Raw genomic sequence first — 20208 nt, 5'->3', positions numbered from 1 at the left:
CGTAATTCCATTTAGGAGCTCCTTGAACCCCCGATAACCTTAGGAAATGAAGCACCCCATTTCCTGAGAGGTTCCCAGATGACTGATGGGATGACACTTCGATGAGACTGATACATGGCCAAGCAGAGCCTCGTATCTGAGAACAAACTGCGCATTTAGAAAGCAGTGCTTGGGGCGCCTGGGTGGCTCGGTCGGTTAAGCGTCCGACTTCGGCTCAGGTCATGATCTCGCGGTCCGTGAGTTCGAGCCCCGCGTCGGGCTCCGTGCTGACAGCTCAGAGCCTGGAGCCTGTTTCGGATTCTGTGTCTCCCTCTCTCTCTGACCCTCCCCCATTCATGCTTTGTCTCTCTCTGTCTCAAAAATAAATAAACGTTAAAAAAAAAAAAATTAAAAAAAAAAAAAAAGCGGTGCTTTTTCTGAGTTTCGGGGAAGAAGCAAGTCACGTTACCACTGCAACAGTTAGGGGGACATCTACTCTAGACCAGGTTCTGATCCCCTAAAGAACATGTATTGATGGGGTGAAAATGACAACAGCCTTGCAAGAAAACAAACCAAGTCACCTGTGTATTCCTACAGTCAGGAAAGACCATCAGAGCCCTAACCTTCAGGACTGGAGGATTCAAAATGTTCAGATAAAAATACACACATAAGTAGGGGCGCCTGGGTGGCGCAGTCGGTTAAGCGTCCGACTTCAGCCAGGTCACGATCTCGCGGTCCGTGAGTTCGAGCCCCGCGTCGGGCTCTGGGCTGATGGCTCAGAGCCTGGAGCCTGTTTCCGATTCTGTGCCTCCCTCTCTCTCTGCCCCTCCCCCGTTCATGCTCTGTCTCTCTCTGTCCCAAAAATAAATAAACGTTTGAAAAAAAAAAAATTAAAAAAAAAAATACACACATAAGGGTGCCTGCGTGGCTCAGTAGGCTAAGCATCCGACTTGGGCTCAGGTCATGATCTCACAGTCTGTGAGTTCGAGCCCCGCATCGGGCTCTGTGCTGACAGCTTGGAGCCTGCAGCCTGCTTTGAATTCTGGTTATCCTTCTCTCTCTGCCCCTCCCCTGCTCATATTCTATCTCTCTCTGTCTCTCAAAAATAAATAAATTAGGGGCGCCTGGGTGGCGCAGTCGGTTAAGCGTCCGACTTCAGCCAGGTCACGATCTCTCGGTCCGTGAGTTCGAGCCCCGCGTCGGGCTCTGGGCTGATGGCTCAGAGCCTGGAGCCTGTTTCCGGTTCTGTGTCTCCCTCTCTCTCTGCCCCTCCCCCGTTCATGCTCTGTCTCTCTCTGTCCCAAAAATAAATAAACGTTGAAAAAATAAATAAATTAAAAAAAAAGTTTTTTCAATGTTAAAAAAAATATACACATAATCCCAGGGTCAAAACTCTCAAGAGGATGGGAAGGTCATTTAATATAATTAATGTAATAAATTTGTAATATAAATATAACACAGATACACTAAATAAGGGAAGTGGTAATATTCAAGACATAAATGTGTGGCTGTACGGAAAGGTCCTTGATGAACTCAGATTTTTTTTTTTAATTTTTTTAACGTTTATTTATTTTTGAGACAGAGAGAGACAGAGCATGAACAGGGGAGGAGCAGAGAGAGAGGGAGACACAGAATCTGAAACAGGCTCCAGGCTCTGAGCTGTCAACACAGAGCCCGACGCGGGGCTCGAACTCACAGACCCGTGAGATCATGACCTGAGCTGAAGTCGGACGCTTAACTGACCAAGCCACCCAGGTGCCCCGATGAACTCAGATTTTTAAACATGTTCACAATAAGAAAAGAGCCATACAACCAAAGGCAAAAAAAAATTAAAGAGCAGTACTTATCTGCTAGTTAATTCCCGTTATAATTCTGATGGCAAGTAATCTGCAGCAACCGTGAGCAAACAAACCCAAAATGAGTCAAAGATTATGCTTCAAATTATAACAATTAGTGATAGATTCGTGAGTCAGTGGGATGGTGGGTTGGTTGCCTAGTAAATTCTACAAAGTATTAGCAAGAAATTCTATAAAGAACCAGAAAGGGATCATCCTTTTGATGGTCACTGGTATAAATAGTAACAATAGAAAGAAGAAAAAAAAGGCAGAACCACTCAATTTCTATTTTGGTTGTATCTTTACCAAGAATGATCTTCAGACTGGACAAGGCAGGAAAAAAAAGACAGGGATGTTAAAAGAAAATGAGTACAAAAGAGAGAACGTTCTAGAGAATAGAAAAAGTTCAAAATATGATGGCAGATAAGAATCTCTAAAAGAATCACAAAGAACAGAGATTCTTGAAGCCCAGAGGAAGAATAGTTTTACTTTCCCAAAGAACATAAAAATGGGGGCGCCTGGGTGGCTCAGTCGGTTGAGCATCCAACTTCAACTCACGCCATGATCTGGTGGTTCATGAGTTCAAACCCCGGCATCAGGCTCTGTGCTGACAGCTCAGAGCCTGGAGCTTGCTTCAGATTCTGTGTCTCCCTCTCTCTCTGCCCCTCCCCCACTCGTTCTCTGTCTCTGTCTCTCTCTCAAAGAATAAATAAACATTAAAAAAAAAAAAGGAACTAAAAAATGGTTTCAAGAATGGCAACAGCTGATCTGAGAGATCTTAGAAAAGAAGGAAGTCAGGGCTGGGACTCACATGATTTCACACCCAAGTCACAACACAACAATTGAATCCCACTTCCTTTTCTCAAGGTAATCCTTGATTTGAAGAAGAGGGCAATGATAGAGAACGTTCTTTCTTCATAAGGATCTCTATGGACCACACAGCTAGATAAAATTCACCGCTGGGAAAACAAGTCCCAGTGTGCTGATTGCCGACATATGGTGTGAACCCAACCCCAAATGAGATCGCTCGTTCCCACACTGCTCCCTGCTTTAGTCAAAGATATGAATAACAATATGGAAGGTCAACCCATCAAATGTGCAAAGCCTACAAGGCTAGTTGGACTGATAATGGAATGAATGCCCAAACAGGATTCAAAACACTCTTCTTATTACATCAAAAGAATAAGCAAACATGAGAAAAAAGTTCCACATGTTGTTTCAAAAGCCTACCTGCTCAGACCCAAGATGGAGAAAATCTGGTCTTAAATACCATACGATTTCGCTTCTATGTGGCGTTTAAGAAACAAAACAGACTGAACACAGGGGAAGGGAAGGAAAAATAAAGTAAGATAAAAACAGAGAGGGAAGCAAACCATCAGAGACTCTTAACTATAGAGAACAAATTGAGGGGTTGCTTGCTGGAGGGGCGGTGGGTGGGGGATGGGCCAAATGGGTGACGGGCACAAGGAGGACGCTTGTTGGGATGAGCACTGGGTGTTATACGTAAGTGATAAACCCCTAAATTCTCCACCCGAAACCAACGCTATAGGGAAGGAAAAAAAGTAGTGATAATAAAACTACTCTAAGTCGAGATAATGCACTCCATTATTTGCATCAATTACCTTGTTTAAATTACCATGTTAAAAATACTGTGAGGCGTTTCCACGGATGAGAAAACTGAGTCTCCATAAGATAAGTAATTTGCTGAGGTCACCCAGCTAGTGAAGGGTTATACTGCCTTTATCATGAAGTTACAATACGATTCAAACTGGCTTGGAGGTAAAATAAATTAATTAATTAAAAGAATGCGTTATTTCATGAATGTGAGCAGTCCAATGGCACAAGTCCCCTCAGTACGGCAAAGCTGTCGCTGGGATTCAGTCTGTTTTCTCCACCCCTTGATCATTTTTCCTCTCTGTGGTCTTCATTCTCAGGCTGTTTTCCTACACGATAGCAACGAAAGTCACGGGCCTCCTGCGTTATGTCTGTGGAGACAGACAGCTACGTACTCCCAGAGATGCAAGGAAAGGAAAGTATGCTGCATGTTTAACTACCCTAGTTTCCTTCTGGAGTTTCCATTAATGCTGAAGGTGGCATTTCCACCCTACACGCACCTATTCAAAATAAAATCTCATGGCGTCTGGGTGGCTCAGTCGGTTGAGGGTCCAACTCCTGATTCCAGCTCAGATCAAGATCTCACGTGTCATGAGTTCCAGCCGGGCCCCACCTTGGGCTCCGCACTGACAGCACAGAGCCCGCTCTGGATTTTCTCTCTCTTTCTCCCTCTCTCTCTCTGCCCCTCCCCTGCTTGCCCGCATGCTCACTCTCTCGCTCTCAAAGTGAATAAACTTTAAAAATACCACTACTACTACTGGGGCATCGGGGTGACTCAGTCGGTTGAGCGTCTGACTGCGGCTCAATCTGTGAGTTCGAGCCCCGCGTCGGGCTCTGTGCTGACAGCTCGGAGCCCCGGAGCCTGCTTCCGATTCTGTGTCTCCCTCTCTCTGCCCCTCCCCCACTCGCGCTCTGTGTCTCCCTCTCTCTCAAAAATAAATGAACGTTAAAAAACTTTTTTAGGGGCGCCTGGGTGGCTCAGTTGGTTGAGCGTCCGACTTCGGCTCAGGTCACGATCTCACGGTCCGTGAGTTCGAGCCCCGCGTCGGGCTCTGGGCTGATGGCTCAGAGCCTGGAGCCTGCTTCCAATTCTGTGTCTCCCTCTCTCTCTGCCCCTCCCCCTCTCATGCTCTGTCTCTCTCTGTCTCAAAAATAAATAAACGTTAAAAAAAATTTTTTTTAACTTTTTTAATAAAATAAAAGTATTACTACTAAATATAGTCTCAAGTCAATGATATTACAGTAGTGTGGTATAGTGACGAATGGTGGCTACACTTGTGAGCACAGCAGAACATACAGAGATGCTGAATCACTACGTTGCACACCTGAAACTAATGTAACATCGTAGGTCAACTATACTCAAATAAAAAAATTTAAAGAAAGAAAGAAAAAGAAAATCATGCCTTTAATAAAACCCATAAGAAAAAAAAAAAAGATCTGTAGGTTTCACGGTGAAACTGAACTTAACCTACTGGTAGAGATCACAGCACAGATAGGATCTCAAAAATATGATGCTGAATAGCAGAAGCCAGATAAGAAACGCAGGAAATTCTGCTAGCAGCAGAAGTAACCTACAGTGATAAAAATATAATCGGACCATCAGTTGCCTCTAGCTGGGGTGGGGCGGTGGTACTGGAGGAAGGGGCACAGAGGGATTTTCTGGGGTGATGGAAATTTTCTGCATCTTGACGAGGCATCCTCCAGCACTGACTAAACGGTGGATTTACAATCTGAGCATCTCATGGCGTGTAAATCGATATCTCAGTTTCTACAAGATGATTTAGTAGAAGCTAGAAAGGTAGGGAGGCGGTCAGAAGTGTAAAAAGAGTCTTGGGTTCTCACTGGCAGAAACTGGGTGTCCAGAGCTGCGTTGGTGTTCATCCCTGCATGTTGGGGTCAGATCTGGGCCCCACATTTGAAAGCACTGACATCGTGAGGTGGGCTAAAGGAGACCCGGATGGTGAAGGGTCGGGATCCCACAGCATCAGAGGACAGGAACCGGAGCCACCTGCCACGGAATGGGAGACACACAGGAGGACAGGGAGGGGCCTCAGATCCTGAAAGGTGTTCAGGGGAAGGAGGAAAGGGCCTCTGTGTGCGTCTCCTGGGGGCAGAACTAAGCCTACTCGCTAGAAACCGGAGAGAGGAGAATTGGGGCTCTCTCCGACCTGAGAACCTCCATTCGTAAAGGAATAAATGGATAAAAATGGTGAGCGAATGGAGACATGAACAAACTGTCCCAAAGTGAAATGGAAGCCCCTCGTGATCTGGTAAATTTCCTGTGACTCAAACTATTCAAGGAAAGACTGGTGGACTTCCATAAAAATGCTTTCAAGCGCTGGCGGGAGGCCAACCCAGATGACGGACTACGTCCAGATTCCTGCTGGACATCTCCCCTTGGACGGCCCAGAGCAATTCAGCCCACCGTGTCCAAACCCACATTCCTCTGATGGCCTTTCAGGCCTGCTCCCCTCACTTTCCCCTGCGCCTCTACGAAGGGTCTGATCAGCGTCCCCCATCATCCTAGTCAAAAGCAGTCCTGCAGACGTTGTCCCCCAAAATGCTCAGTCCCCCCACCAGCTTCCTCTCTCACGTCCACTCTTGCTTCTTTAACGTTCATCCTCCTCAGCTGGCCAGAGCCATCTTTTCCATAACGTGAATCTAGCCCTGTCATTCCCCTACTGAAAACCCTCTAGGCGTTTTTAGGACCCCCGACTTTGAAAGGCAAGTCTGATCTCTCCAGGGGAGGCATGGAGGTCCTCCGGCCCCCAGCCCCTACCTACACCGACCTCAATCCCCATGTCTGACGGCCCCCTCCCTGCAGTCTGCATTCTATTACTACTCGAGCTTACACCTTCCATCCTGGTTCATGCCCGACCTTCTCTGGCCAAGGTCTTTCTAACCCTGAAATGGCACACCAACCTCGCTCAAGCTTCCTCTTCCTCCTCCTTCCTTCTCCTGGCTTCCTTCTCCTTCCTTCTCCCTGGCCCCCATTCTGTGTTCCCACAGCACCGTGTGCTCCTTCTGCCTTACCCCGTACTCTATTTTCATGACCTGATTTTGTGAGCATCTTCGAGCAGACTGCCCTTTGTCAGAAACGAGCCCTCCTCCTCACTTTCCCGCCCCTGGCAGCTGGCACCTTTCTTGGCACACAGAGGGGCATTAATTAACATTTGCTAAAGGAAATTAAATGAACTGCACTGTATTTTTTGAACCCCATCACTCAGTTTCTTAACAATTAACAGGTGATAACACCGGCTTCACTATAACCCAAAGGCCGAAGAGACCACATGAGGGTTAAAATGAAGCAGGTAGGGATGGCTCTCTCTGCAACCGTCCCAGTAAGTGGTACCCCCCCCCCGCCTTAATGCTGCCACAAGCGTGCGGGCTAACTGCCATCTCCCACATTCTGGAACCAAGGGGCTGCTTCCAGAACTCAGGTCCAGAAAAGACAGCTGCACTGCCGGATGTAATCTTTGCACTGTCTTTTCGGGGCTCCGGGAGGAAAGCCCTATTCAATCAAAAATCTCCTATGAGAGGGGCACCGGGGTGGCTCAGTCGGTTAAGCTTCCGACTTCGGCTCAGGTCATGATCTCACGGTCCGTGAGTTCGAGCCCCGCGTCGGGCTCTGTGCTGACAGCTCAGAGCCTGGAGCCTGTTTCCGATTCTGTGTCTCCCTCTTTCTCTCTGACCCTCCCCCGTTCATGCTCTGTCTCTCTCTGTCTCAAAAGTAAATAAACGTTAAAAAAAAAAATTAAAAAAAAAATCTCCTGTGAGGAAAGATGCTTTTGGGCGAGCCCAAAATATTATTAGTAAACTACCAAGAATAGCCTTTTGCTGGCAGGTAAACCTGCCTAGAAGAAATGGAAAATGATCTTGTCCTTCATGATCAAGTCAGCAAACCTGTGTTTGGGTTTTTGTTTTGTTTTGTTTTGTTTTGTTTTGTTTTATCAGAGTGGAAGAACACAGCAGCCCCTTCTCTGAAGAACACACGGATTATACACAACAAAACCGTGCATCCCCTGAGCAGGTTCACGGTGACAACGTGCTGATCGAATGAAGCTGAATCCCCAGAAGGGGTTCTTATTTACTCATTTCAGACATGCAAACACAAGAGCAAAAAATACAGGGTTCCACTTCTTGCTCTCAGTTTCAATTAACAATAACAAAGGTAACAGCCTCAGAGGAGAGTCCAGGCAGAAGCTGAACAAGTAATGGCCAACTCTTAGTTATCCGTGCTAATCAGGGAAAGAAAGACGTGAATAGTTTAAATTTTTTTAACGTATATTTATATTTGAGAGAGAGAGAGGGAGAGAGAGACAGAGCGCAAGCGGGGAAGGGGCAGAGAGAGAGGGAGACACAGAATCTGAAGCAGGCTCCAGGCTCCGACCTGTCAGCACAGAGCCCGACGCGGGGCTCAAACCCCCTGAACCATGAGATTATGACCCCAGCCGAAGCCAGACGCTTAAACGACTGAGCCACCCAGGCACCCCAGATGTGAATAATTTAAAAGAACCACCATCAAAACAAGACAAAACAAAAACCTAACTCTTACATTAAGCAACGTTCCAACCTCTGTCCCTACTGAAACTCTTACGAGAGTTCCTGTTGTTCCTGATGATGGCTTTCTTCCCTAAGGCTTTGTGTCAGGAAGCTCCCTTTCGAAACAGGTCCTTCCCCTGGCCTCTCTTTGCAGCTGGCTCAGAGACATAACAGAGCCACAGTGGGCACAGGCAGCTCCTGAATGATGCCTCGCTCGCCTCTGCATCCTCCGTACCTAGAACCGCCTCTGGTTCATTGCACGTGTTCAACAAATGTTCGCGTAATTGACGTGAAATGATTATCTAACAGAAATATGCTCGAGTTCCAGCTTGGGCCCTAACTACTGACAAGTCACATTATTTCCTTATGTGAAAAGTGAGGAAGGTAGACTGGGCTAGCCCTGATGCCTCTGGGTTGCACATATCTGGGGGACCAACCCCCACCCCCTGCCACTCCTACTTGAGTTCCAGCCATTGCCATTTAGGCAGAGCACTGTGGGAGCGGTCCCCTCAGAGCCGCGCACCTGCCACAGTCCTGCACCCCTTCTGGTTTTATAAATCAGTAAAGAGGGGCGCCGGAGTGGCTCAGTTGGTTAAGCGACCAACTTCAGCTCAGATCTCACAGTTCATGGGTTCGAGCCCCGTGTCAGGCTCTGTGCTGACAGCTTGGAGCCCGGAGCCTGCTTCGGATTCTGTGCCTTCCCCTCTCCCTGCCCCTCCCCTGCTCGTGCTCTGTCTCTCAAAAACAAATAAATGCTTAAATAAATCAGTAAAGAAATAGGCAACCTTGCAAGACTAAGTGTGCATGACCTATTTATTGAACAATCAAACACTGACTCAGCACCTGCTAGCCTTTACAGAATAGAAATACTGAGCAAAAGACCTTGTTAATGAGTTGAAAAAGTCAGGCATATAACGAAAGGGTAACTAGCGAGGGACGTCCATATGTGACCAATGCCCAAATAATAAGACAGCCAACAAACGCCGTGAGACTCAAGGAGAGCGATCACGGTGGTCGGGGAGGCCAGACTTGAAGGGGCCCAACACATCTAGACCTGCAACAGAAATCCTCTGTCCGTGCTCACGTATCACAGTAAGTCGACACTGCAGTCTGAGGATATGAACTAACCATAGTATTATTTCCTGCTTCTCTTCTGATGAAGCTGATGGCACAGGGTGACAGGTCAAAAGCAAAGAAGCAGGAGAAGCAGAAAACAAAACAAAACCACCACTACAACAAAAAACCCAAAAACCAAAACAAAACAAAACAAAAACCTCTGAAAGCAACATACTAAGTAAATGCCAGGTGGCTACAGAGATTTAGGCCAAGCTCAGACTGATATTCGGGACACATGCACCTGTCACTAGGAGGCCTGAAAATATTCTCGAATTTGCAAGGGATTTATTTGAGCCACCCATACAGATGCCTCCAAACAACCCGGAGCAATACAAAGGTGCCACAGTGCCCACAAACCCTCAAGTCCACAACCCTGCGGTCACTTTTAAATGTCTGGGGAAGGCACGGTGATTTTCTGGCAGGTTTATTTTCCTGACCGTGTGCTGCTCCTGCTGGTGCAGCAATGACACTGCGTTCCCGGAGCACGGGCGCACCGACAGATGGTGTGAGAGGACCAGAGTCACGCGAACGGCTTCCGTGAAGCCAGCCCGGAATGCAAATGGAATCTGCAGAGAAGTTAACCTAGGAGAACCAGAAACTGACTCTACGATCGGACTGCCACTCAAACAATGGCATGGGATGCACAGGAAGCCAAACTGTGTCCCCTACCATTATGTCTCACACAGCAGTGCCCCAACCGTCACACCGTGTGTTGGCCTGGGGATCTTAGTCCTGGAGGATGGACTCCTTCCGAGTGAGGGGAAACATCTTATTTTAGAGACTCAGTACCCGGCACGATTCAGGTTTGCTAAGCGCGTGAGATGCGAACTGATAATTGATGGGTAAATAAATAAGTGGCCGGAGAGGTAAACAAATGGCAGCTCAAATGTGGGAAGCACAGCGCTCGGTGACTGTCCTCATGGGCGCAAACACCAATCGGAATGCGAACGCAGTGCTGCGCACAAACAGGGCTTCTGACTCTTGGCTCGAGAGAAGCAGCTGACCAGGGCCATACGGACTGGAGAACAGCCAGACGCCAGGACTTGGCTTCTCTCTGCTTCTTTGAGGCCAGGCTCCTCAGCACAGGGCAAATTCACCACAGGGGAAACCAGATGCTAAGGCCTCTTTTTTCAAACCACCCACCTCTCTCTTGCTGCTGAACCCTGTTTCTAAAAGGGGCAAAGGAAAAGAAGGCTTTCTTCCTTGCATTAAACAAGATGATTAGCGAAGCCTCTCCACCTCCGTTAGTAATACATCTTGTGGGTTCAGCTCAAAACTGGGAGGGCGCCTGGGTGGCTCAGGTGGTTAAGCGTCCGACTCTTCATTTTGGCCCAGGTCATGGCCTCACGGTTTGTGGGCTCAAGCCCCGTGTCAGGCCCTGTGCTGACAGAGAGGAGCCTGCTTGGGATTCTCTGTCTCCCTCTCTCTCTGCCACTCCTCAATTAGCATGTGTGCATGTGCGCTCTAGCTCTCCCTCTCTCTCTCAAAACAAATAAACTTTCTTTTAATTTTTAACATTTATTTATTTTTGAGAGAGAGGGAGCATGAGCATGAGCAGGGGAGGGGCAGAGAGAGAGGGAGACACAGAGAGAGAGGGAGCTGTCAGCACAGAGCCCGATGCGGGGCTCGGACTCACAAACCATGAGATCATGACCTGAGCTGAAATCGGATGCTCAACCAACTGAGCCACAGGCTCATTTTTTTAAAAATAGGGAGAAGTGACAGCCCGTGTGCCCTGACGTAACGTTAACAAAACTAACTTTTGTCCCAACTCAGACAAAAATAATCAAAGTGGTTCCGATAAAAGCAGACTTACGCAGGCAGAGTTTACAGACCCTTGACATTTTTGCTTTTCAGAGCAATACATCTGCAAAGAGTACAGAATGCAATTTAACATGAGTACCAGCCCGGCCCGTCACTAACAGATGTGGGAATCCTCGGCAAGCTACCTTACCTTACTAAGCCTCAGTTTTCTCATTTATAACATGAAGCAGTTAACCCCAAATGTCCCTTCTAGGTCTGTTCCTATGAATCCCAAAACCCAAATGGATCACAGCGGAAGTCAACTGATTACCACGTAGAATGCATTCTGAAATGATTACTCAGGTACTATTATCATTTATCGACTGTTTTTATTATCACTCATTCTATGTCACACACAGAGCAAAGAAAGACAAGTTAAAGTCCCTAGTTAATTGTTTGGCCATTATTAATTTACATTTATAGAGAGCTGTCCTTTGTAGGCTCAATAAAATTATTTCATCTGTTTCTTATGATACCCCCTTGAGATAGGAAGGGCAGATTATCATCCCCCTATTAGAAACGGGGGTTTATTACGCTGAGGTCATAAACTGTGCCGTCAACAATCTAGGGCTGTAGAGAGATAATCCGCTTATACTCACAGACTTAAATTTTGGGGAGTACAGCGTGACGTTAAAAGAAAAAGCTTCATCGGAAACACTTACTTCAGCTCATTGGTTTCCATGCCCTGGGCGATGGCCATGATGATGCCGCCATGATCTCCCCAAGTATAGTAGTGAGGTCCAGGAAGTGCCTAAAGAGGAAAAGCCAGCGCTGATGCCACCGCTGTGGAGGTGACTGGGCAGAAACCATGCACGCCACACAGGCACACACATACACGGGCACACACATGAAAACGCAGCAGCAACACCAACCACTTGAATACAATGTTTTGGTTTTCAGGGCACATTCACATCCATTACCTCGTTTGCTCCACACGACCCTGGGATAGGGCAGCAAGTTCTCATATCCTAATTTTTTTTTTTTTTCGCAAATGAAGAAAGTAGGGTTCATATTAAAGGGGCTGACTATAAACAGTAGAGGCAGGAGTCAAACCCAAATCTACTCTCACCAACCAGAGATTAAAAATTAACCAACTGGAGGGGCGCCTGGGTGGCTCAGTCGGTTGAGCGTCCAACTGCAGCTCAGGTCACGATCTTGCGGTTTGTGAGTTCGAGCCCCGCGTCGGGCTCTGTGCTGACAGCTCAGGGCCTGGAGCCTGCTTCGGATTCTGTGTATCCCTCTGTCTCTGTCCCTCCCCTGCTCACGTTCTGTCTCTCTCTTTCTCTCAAAAATAAATAAACATTAAAAAAAATTTAACAATTAACCAACTGGAGTTCGAATTCTACCGTAATTATATAAACCCACGGCAGTCCATCGTCCCTGCCAATTACAACTGAAAACTTTGAACAAGATACAAAAATCAACTGCCCAAGGATGCTGAAAAGTAAACAAAATCAGGTGGCTTGTGTAGGGGACTTAAAAACCTGAGAAGCTACCACAAGGTTGGGGTTCCCTGGTATGGCTTTGCCCCAAGGGAAAGTCCCAGTCATGGAATACCTCAGTCCCAGATGGATGGCTAAACCTTCAGGAGAAACTGTTTCTGCCTAAGGAATCAGGAAACAAAGCCCCTACAGGCCTGGGAGAATGTGGATGAAATCCCAGAGGGGAAAGTGTCGAACAAGTAAATCCTCTAATTCTGTGTATATGAACTCATGCCCAACCCCTAAACTAAACATGTGTGCAGCAGGACCTAAACCAGCACAGCAAAGGTTTAGCGAATGGAACTGAGATTTTAACTGCCACCCTCAGAATACAAAAAGGAAGCTCAAGTCTGAATCTGAGCAGATTTACTACATGCTAAAACAAAAATATCGACATTCCTCCAGTAGATTTTATTCCACGCATCTCATTCACATGTCCAGCACACAATCCAAAATTACAACATGCAAGCATATCAATAAAACGTGTCCAATTCTCAAGGGAAAAGACAATCAACGGGGCCAACACCAAGATGATTCAAATGCCAGAATAACCGAAGACTTTAAATAACAATCATAACTCTGTCTCATGAGTTAAAGGAAAACACACTTGAAACGAACAAAAGACATGAATTCTTCCCAGCGAAGTGGAAACTCTTTTTTTAAGGAAAGAATTTTAGAACAGAAAAATCTAACATCTGAAGTAACAAATTCACTAATGGGCTCAACAACAGAATGGAAATGACAGAGGAATTGGTGAACTTGGCAATAAATATAGAAGAGTAGAAATTATGCATCCTAAAGAGCACACCAGGGGCGCCTGGGTGGCTCAGTCGACTTCGGCTCAGGTCATGATCTCACATCTCGTGAGTTCGAGCCCTGAGTCGGGCTCTGTACTGACAGCTCAGAGCCTGGAGCCTGCTTCGGATTCTGTGTCTCCCTCTCTCTCTGCCCCTCCCAGCTCGCACTCTGTCTCTCTGTCAAAAATAAACAAACATAACAAACATTTTCAAATTAAAAAAAGAAAAGAACACACAAAAAAAGATTGAAAAGAAAAAAGCTCCACAGACAGGGAGGACAATAATAAAAGGTCTAAGCATGTGTAACTGGAGTCCAAGAATAACAGGAAAAAGGGACTAGAGCAGGGAAAAAAAAAAATTGAGGAAATAATGGCAGAAACTTTACCAAATGTGGTGAAAAACATACATTCACATACTCAAGATCAGCATACCCACACAGGACAAACGCAAAGAAAACCACATCTAGATATATCACAAGAAAACTGCTGAAAACCAAAGATAAGGAAAAAAACATTGAAGCATTTACACAAAATGACGCATTGCATACAGGAAACTGGAAACTAAAATGACTACAGATTTCTCATAAGAAACCAGGGAGGCAAGAAGATAGTAGCACGTCTTTAAAGCACTGAGAGAAAATTACTGTCAAACCAGAATTCTATATCCAGCACACATATCCTCCAGGAAGGAAAGCGAAATACAGAGATTCTCAAATGAAGGAAAACCAAGAAAATGCGTAGCCAATAGGTCTGCTCAACAAAAAATGCTAAAGGAGTTTCTTGAGGCCGTAGGGAAACCTATCAGGGGCTTACAGGGATTCTCAGGAATGAAGAAAGGGCAAAAGAAATAACCTGGGTAAATATGAGAGACTGTTTTTTCCCCCTTGAACTCTTTAAAACTGATATTAAAACTGGTATTTAGGGGCGCCTGGGTGGCGCAGTCGGTTAAGCGTCCGACTTCAGCCAGGTCACGATCTCGCGGTCCGTGAGTTCGAGCCCCGCGTCAGGCTCTGGGCTGATGGCTCAGAGCCTGGAGCCTGTTTCCGATTCTGTGTCTCCCTCTCTCTGACCCTCCCCTGTTCATGCTCTGTCTCTCTCTGTCCCAAAAAAAAAAAAAAGTTGAAAACTGGTATTTAAAAACAGGTAAAGCAAAACAAAAGCAAAAACACTGTCTTATAGTGTTTTAATGTATCTTGATGGGATACACAGAATAATAACAAAAAGGTCAGGAAAAGAGAAAGGGACTTACGTGCTTGCAAGGTTTCTAAATTTTAGGTTAGGAGTAACATTATGTTAAGAGCAATGTTAATTCAAAAAAGACCATGAAAGATTAAATATACATGTTGTCATCCTCAGAGTAACCGCTAAAAAAATACAAAGAGAGGCAACTGGGTGGCTCAGTTGGTTAAGAAACCGACTCTTGCTTTTGGCTCAGGTCATTATCTCATGGTTCCTGGGTTCAAGCCCCACGTCAGGCTCCACACTAATAGGGTGGGGCCTGCTTGGGATTCTATCTATCCCTCTCTCTCTCTGCCCCTCCCATGTTCTCTCAAAATAAATAAATTATTTAAAAAATATAAAGAAATATAATAAAAAAGACAATACCTAAATAAAAGTAGAATGCCAAAACTATCTAAATAATATTAAAAAGGCAGTAAAGGAAGAACAGAGGAATAAAAAATAAAGATCATATATACATACATAAAATCCTGGACCTAAATCCAACTATATCAATAATTATGTTAAATGGTAACAGTCTTGGGCACCTGGGTGGCTCAGTCGGTTAAGCTCGGGTCTTGATCTCAGGGTCATGAGTTCAAGACCTGCATTGGGTTCCACACCCAATAAATAAAATAAGTAAATAAATAAAATGGTGAATTTTATGGTATGTGAATTACATCTCAACTTTAAAGGGGAACATTAAAAAATACTCTGAACTGAGTGACAGCAAAATTATAACATCTCTAAAATTTGTGGCCGTAGCTAACACAGTATTTAGAGGAAAACTTACAGCTTTAAATGTTGCTATTAGGAAAAACATCTAAAATCAGTGACCTAAAGTTACACCAAAAAAACTACAAGAAGAAAAGCAAAGTAAATCCGAAGTAAGTAACGTTAAAGACAATACTAAAGAGCAGAAATCAACAAAAGAAAGAACAGAGACAAAGCCAAAAGCATGTTCTTTAAAACGATCAACAATATTGACAAACCAGTAACTAAACTAATAAAAGCAAAATAGAAAAAAAAAACACACAAATTATCAATATCAGGAATGAAAACAGGTTATCACCACAGATCCTATAGACATTAAAAAAAATTAAAAAATACCTTGAGTCATTTTAACCCAATAAATTCAGTAACTTAGATGAAACTCACCAAGATAGACACAAGTCGTAGAAAATCTGAATAGTTCTCTATCTGCCAGAGAAACTGAATTTCTAACCAAAACATTCCCAAGGAGACTCCAAGAATAAAAAAGTGCTACTAAAAATAAATTTGAAAAAAATTTAAAAAATAAAAAATAAAAAAAAAAAAAAAAAACAGAAGACGACTCTAGGTCGAGATACATTCACTGGTTAATTATTCAAGAAAAAACAACAACACCACTTTTACATAAAAGAGGAATCACTGCTCAACTTGTTCTATGACACCAGCCAAACCCTAATTCCAAAACTTGAAAATACATTAAAAAAAAAAAACAAAAAAAACCAAAGCAGACCAATATCTCTCTCGTGAATAATGTAAAAATCTGTAACAAAGTATTAGCGACTCAAACCTAACCTTATATAATAAGGATAATATATCGGGGCGCCTGGGTGGCTCAGTTGGTTGAGCGTCCGACTTTGGCTCAGGTCATGATCTCACGATTCGTTAGTTCGAGCCCAGCGTCAGGCTCTGTGCGGGCAGCTCAGAGCCTGGAGCCTGCTTCGGATTCTGTGTCTCACTCTCTCTCTCTGCCCCTCCCCAGCTTGCACTCTGTCTCTCCCTCTCTCAAAAATAAATGAACATTAAAAAAAATTTTTAATCAGGATAATATATCATAATGAAATCGAGTTTATCCCAGTAATTCGAGATTAGTATAATAGTCAAGAATCAAACAATGTAAATACCATATCATATATGTGATGGTACGATAATGAAAAAAATTACGTACTTTCGTCTTCATTCCCAGCTCCTGGTCAGAGCTCTTAAAAACCTTGTAACTTCCTGACTGATGGGAGTGATGTGTATCTTATATATCCTATATCCCTTAGAACTTCCTAGATGATAGGAGAGTCCTTTGTTCTAATAAGGTGACTCTCGGTGGACCCCTGGACAGTACAGGGGCTGGCTACCAGAAAATCTAAACACGATTAGAAGCCTGAAACTTTCAGCCCCACCCCATCCCCTGGGGAAAGGACAGAGGGCTGGAGAGTCTAAGTTCATAATCAATCATGCCTAAATGATGAAGCCACCATTAAAAAAAAACATCCCTGGGGCTTCTGGGTGGCTCAGTCAGTTGAGTATCCGACTGAGGTCACAATCTTGCAGTCCATGAGTTGGGAGCCCCACGTCGGGTTCTGTGCTCACAGCTCGGAGCCTGGGGCCTGTTTCAGATTCTGTGTCTCCCTCTCTCTCTGCCCCTCCCCCGCTCATGCTTGCTCATGCGCGCACTCTCTCTCTCTCTCTCTCTCTGTTTCAAAAATAAATGTTAAAAAAAAAAAAAACAATTTTTTTTTAACAAAAATAAAAATTAAAAAATCCCCTTAACTGAAAGATGTGAAGAGCTCCCAGGTTGATGGAGACACCCACATGCTGGGAGGCTGGCACATCTCACCTCCATGAGGACAGAAGCTCCCAGCTCAGGACCCTTCTGGACCTTGCCCTATGTACCTCTTCATCCAGCTACTCATCTGTAGCCTTTGTAATATCCTGCATAATAAACTGATGGACGTAAGTAAATATTTCCTTGAATTCTGTCAGCCATTCTAGCAAATTATGGAACCCAAGAAGCTTGCAGGGCGGGTGGGGGGGGGGGTTCATAGGAACATCCTATTTATAAGCTGCTCAGTCAGAAGAATAAGTGACAACCTGTACCTTGCAATTAGCATGAGAGGTGAGGTGGGGTGGGGCTCAGTCTCACGAGACTGAACCCTTAACCTGCGGGGTCTGTGGTGACTCCAGCCAGCTGGAGTGTAGGACTCAAGTGTAGGACATCCAGTTGGTGTCCAGAGAATTGGAGAATCGCTCCTTGTGAGGGGAAACTCCCCCAACGTTGGGTGTCACCAGTATTCTGAGGGGCGCCTGGGTGGCTCAGTCAGTTAAGCATCTGACTCGTGATTTTGGCTGGGTGATCTCACAGTTCATGGTTTCAAGCTCTGAGTCGGGCTCTGTGCGGACAGTGTGGAGCCTGCTTGGGATTCTCTCTTTCTCCTTCTCTCTCTGCCCTTCCCCTGCTTGTGATCTCTCTCTCTCTCTCTCTCTCTCTCTCTCCCTCCCTCCCTCCCTCAAAATAAATAAATAAACTTTTAAAAAATGGTCCTTCAAATCTCTTTTTAAAAAGTATTCTGGGGCACCTGGGTGGCTCAATCAGTTAAGCATCCGACTCTTGAATTCCGTTCGACAATTAAGTAATGGCGCCAGGGCTATCCCAGCCCACAGCCTGTGCTGTCCCTGCTCCATCTTGCCACTTCATCTTCTCCCATAAACCCACCCACTCATGCAGACTCTGTGGGACAAGGAGGGGCGGCGGGTGCTCAGGAGACTGGCCCTAGACCCGGTCCAGCCACCGTGCGGGGGCCTCAGTCTCATCATCGATGCTGACACATAAGGACCCTGGTCGGCTCTGACAGGCTGTCATTTTATAATTCTAAATCAACTACCCAATTTCAGGTGGGGAAAGCCTCAGCTCCAAAGGGCACAGAAGATTTATCTAGGCTCACAAAGAAAAGGTCCCAGGACCTCCCAGACTCGTCTAACTTTCTCGACAGTCAGGAGTAACATCTATCAGCCAACAATACGTGGTGTCCAGTATAATCATCAAAAAAAAAAAAAAAAAAGGCAAGTGGGACACGTGGGTGGCTCAGTTGGTTAAGCGTCTGACTTTGGCTCAGGTCATGATCTCATGGTTCATGGAGTTCAAGCCCAGCATCGGGCTCTCTGCTGTCAGCGAAGAGCCTGCCTCAGATCCTCTGCCTCCCTCCCTCTGGCCCTCCCCAGCTCACGCGTGATGATCTCTCTCTCCCTAAAAAATAACAAAAACATTTTTAAAAATTTTTTTAATTAAAACAAACTAAAGTCAAATAGGTACAAGATGTGAACACTGCACAGCATGATTTTTAAATAGCCAATGAGCATATGAGAAGAAGCTCAGCATCATTAGTCACCAAGGAAAGGCCAGTCAAGACCATGATGAGGGGGATGCCTGGGTGGCTCAGTCACACTGAGCCTGACTCTTGATTTTGGCTCAGGTTATGAGCTCATGGTTCATGGGTTCAAGCCCGCATTGGACTCTGTGCTGACAGCATGGAGACTGTTTGGGATTCTGTCTCTCCCCCTCTCTCTGCCCCTCACCTGCTATGCTCTCTCTCTCTCAAAATAAATTTTAGAAAATAAATTAAACTTAAAAAAATTTTAAAACACACAATGAGGGGTGCTGGGTGGTTCCACTGGTTAAGTGGCCAACTCTTGATTTCAGCTCAGGCCACACATAGTCTGACAGTTCATAAGTTTGAGCCCCAAAGAGGACCCTGCATTGAAAGCAAGGAGCCTGCTTGGAATTCCCTCCCTCTCTCTCTGCCCCTACCCTGCTCACGCTCTCTCTCTCTCTCTCTCCCTCTCTCAAAACTAAATAAACATTTTTTAAAAACCGTGATGAGACATCACTGCATACTCATCAAACTGTCTAAAATTAAAAAGACTGACCATACCAACTGTTGGCGTGGACCTGAAGCATTCAGAACTCTCACACACTGTTGGTCGAAATGTAAAATGGTACATCCACTTGGGAAAACAATTTGGTAATTCCTTAAAAAGTGAAACATAAGACCCACTAAGCTGTCCAGTCATTCCATTCTGAGGTATCAGCCCGGAAGAAATAGAAATATGTAGCTAAAAAAAAAAAAAAAAAAAAAAAAAAAAGCACGTAATCAAATGTTATAACCGCTATAATTTATAATCGGCAAAAACTGTAATGCCCATCAACAGACGAATGGATAAACAAATTGTAGAATATCCCTACAGTGGGACGCTAATCAACAACAAAATGGGAAAGAGCCCCTGATACATGAAACCGCATGAATACACCTCAAAATCACCATGACGAGGGACAGAAGCCAGGCAAACGGGTGGCATATTATGAATCCATTTATATAAAATTCTAGAAAACGCTAACTAATAATCTGGCAGGGACGAGGTCAAGAGAAGGATGGACTGCGAAGGGGGAAGAAAGATACTTTGGGGAGGGACAGAAACGCTCGTTGTCTTAACGGTGGGGTCGGCGACGGTTTAGGGATGGTGACCAATTCTGATCAAACCGTACCCTTTCCTATGCAGAGTTTACTGTCCTCAACAAATAAAGGTAAGGAAAGACAGCACGGAAAAGAACTCGGGATCGGGGGATTTACCTACTCATGAGTACCGGGAGGGGAACGAGAAGCACAGTCACCAATTTCCTGGGCAGCCTCTACCCACCGCATCTCTATCTCACACTTCCCCTGTCACCACCCGTGCCCTTCAAACCCCCAGACGGTCCCATGCGAACACCGCCTGAGCGCACTCAGATGCCCACTCGCACAGACGCGGTCTCAACCCTCCTCTCCCCTCCTTCCAAAAATAAGATCCCTTGTGCAAATGGCTGCTCTTGGCGGGCATGAAGCGTGCCTGGCAGGAGGCACAAGAGTGGCCCCAGCATTAGCCACATGACACTGCTTCACTGGAGAAGAAACAAGCCACTGCTTTCTACCCTGAAGGAGAGCACTCGCAGATGTTCAAATCCCAGAGGACACCGACATCGGAAGGTCCAAAACAAAGCACAAGCCTATCCGCTGAGGAGAGAACAGCC

At 45.4% G+C, this 20208-nt stretch overlaps 1 protein-coding gene across 1 annotated transcript in view; it reads right to left on the bottom strand.

The window, feature by feature from the left end:
• Positions 1-20208, bottom strand: part of SORL1 (sortilin related receptor 1) — a 172066-nt gene that overhangs the window by 87411 nt on the left and 64447 nt on the right. Inside the window, exon 12 of the mRNA XM_047070249.1 lies at positions 11552-11640. Coding sequence (XP_046926205.1) covers positions 11552-11640 — 89 coding nt within the window. The remainder of the gene's footprint in view (positions 1-11551; positions 11641-20208) is intronic.

Source organism: Lynx rufus, unplaced genomic scaffold (genome assembly GCF_022079265.1).
Source record: "Lynx rufus isolate CCGP_SWC_20201006 ecotype Redwood Valley unplaced genomic scaffold, mLynRuf1.p SCAF_9, whole genome shotgun sequence".
Taxonomy (NCBI): Eukaryota; Metazoa; Chordata; class Mammalia; order Carnivora; family Felidae; genus Lynx; species Lynx rufus.
Note: the sequence above shows the minus strand (reverse complement) of the source record. Positions and strands in the feature narration are given on the sequence as shown.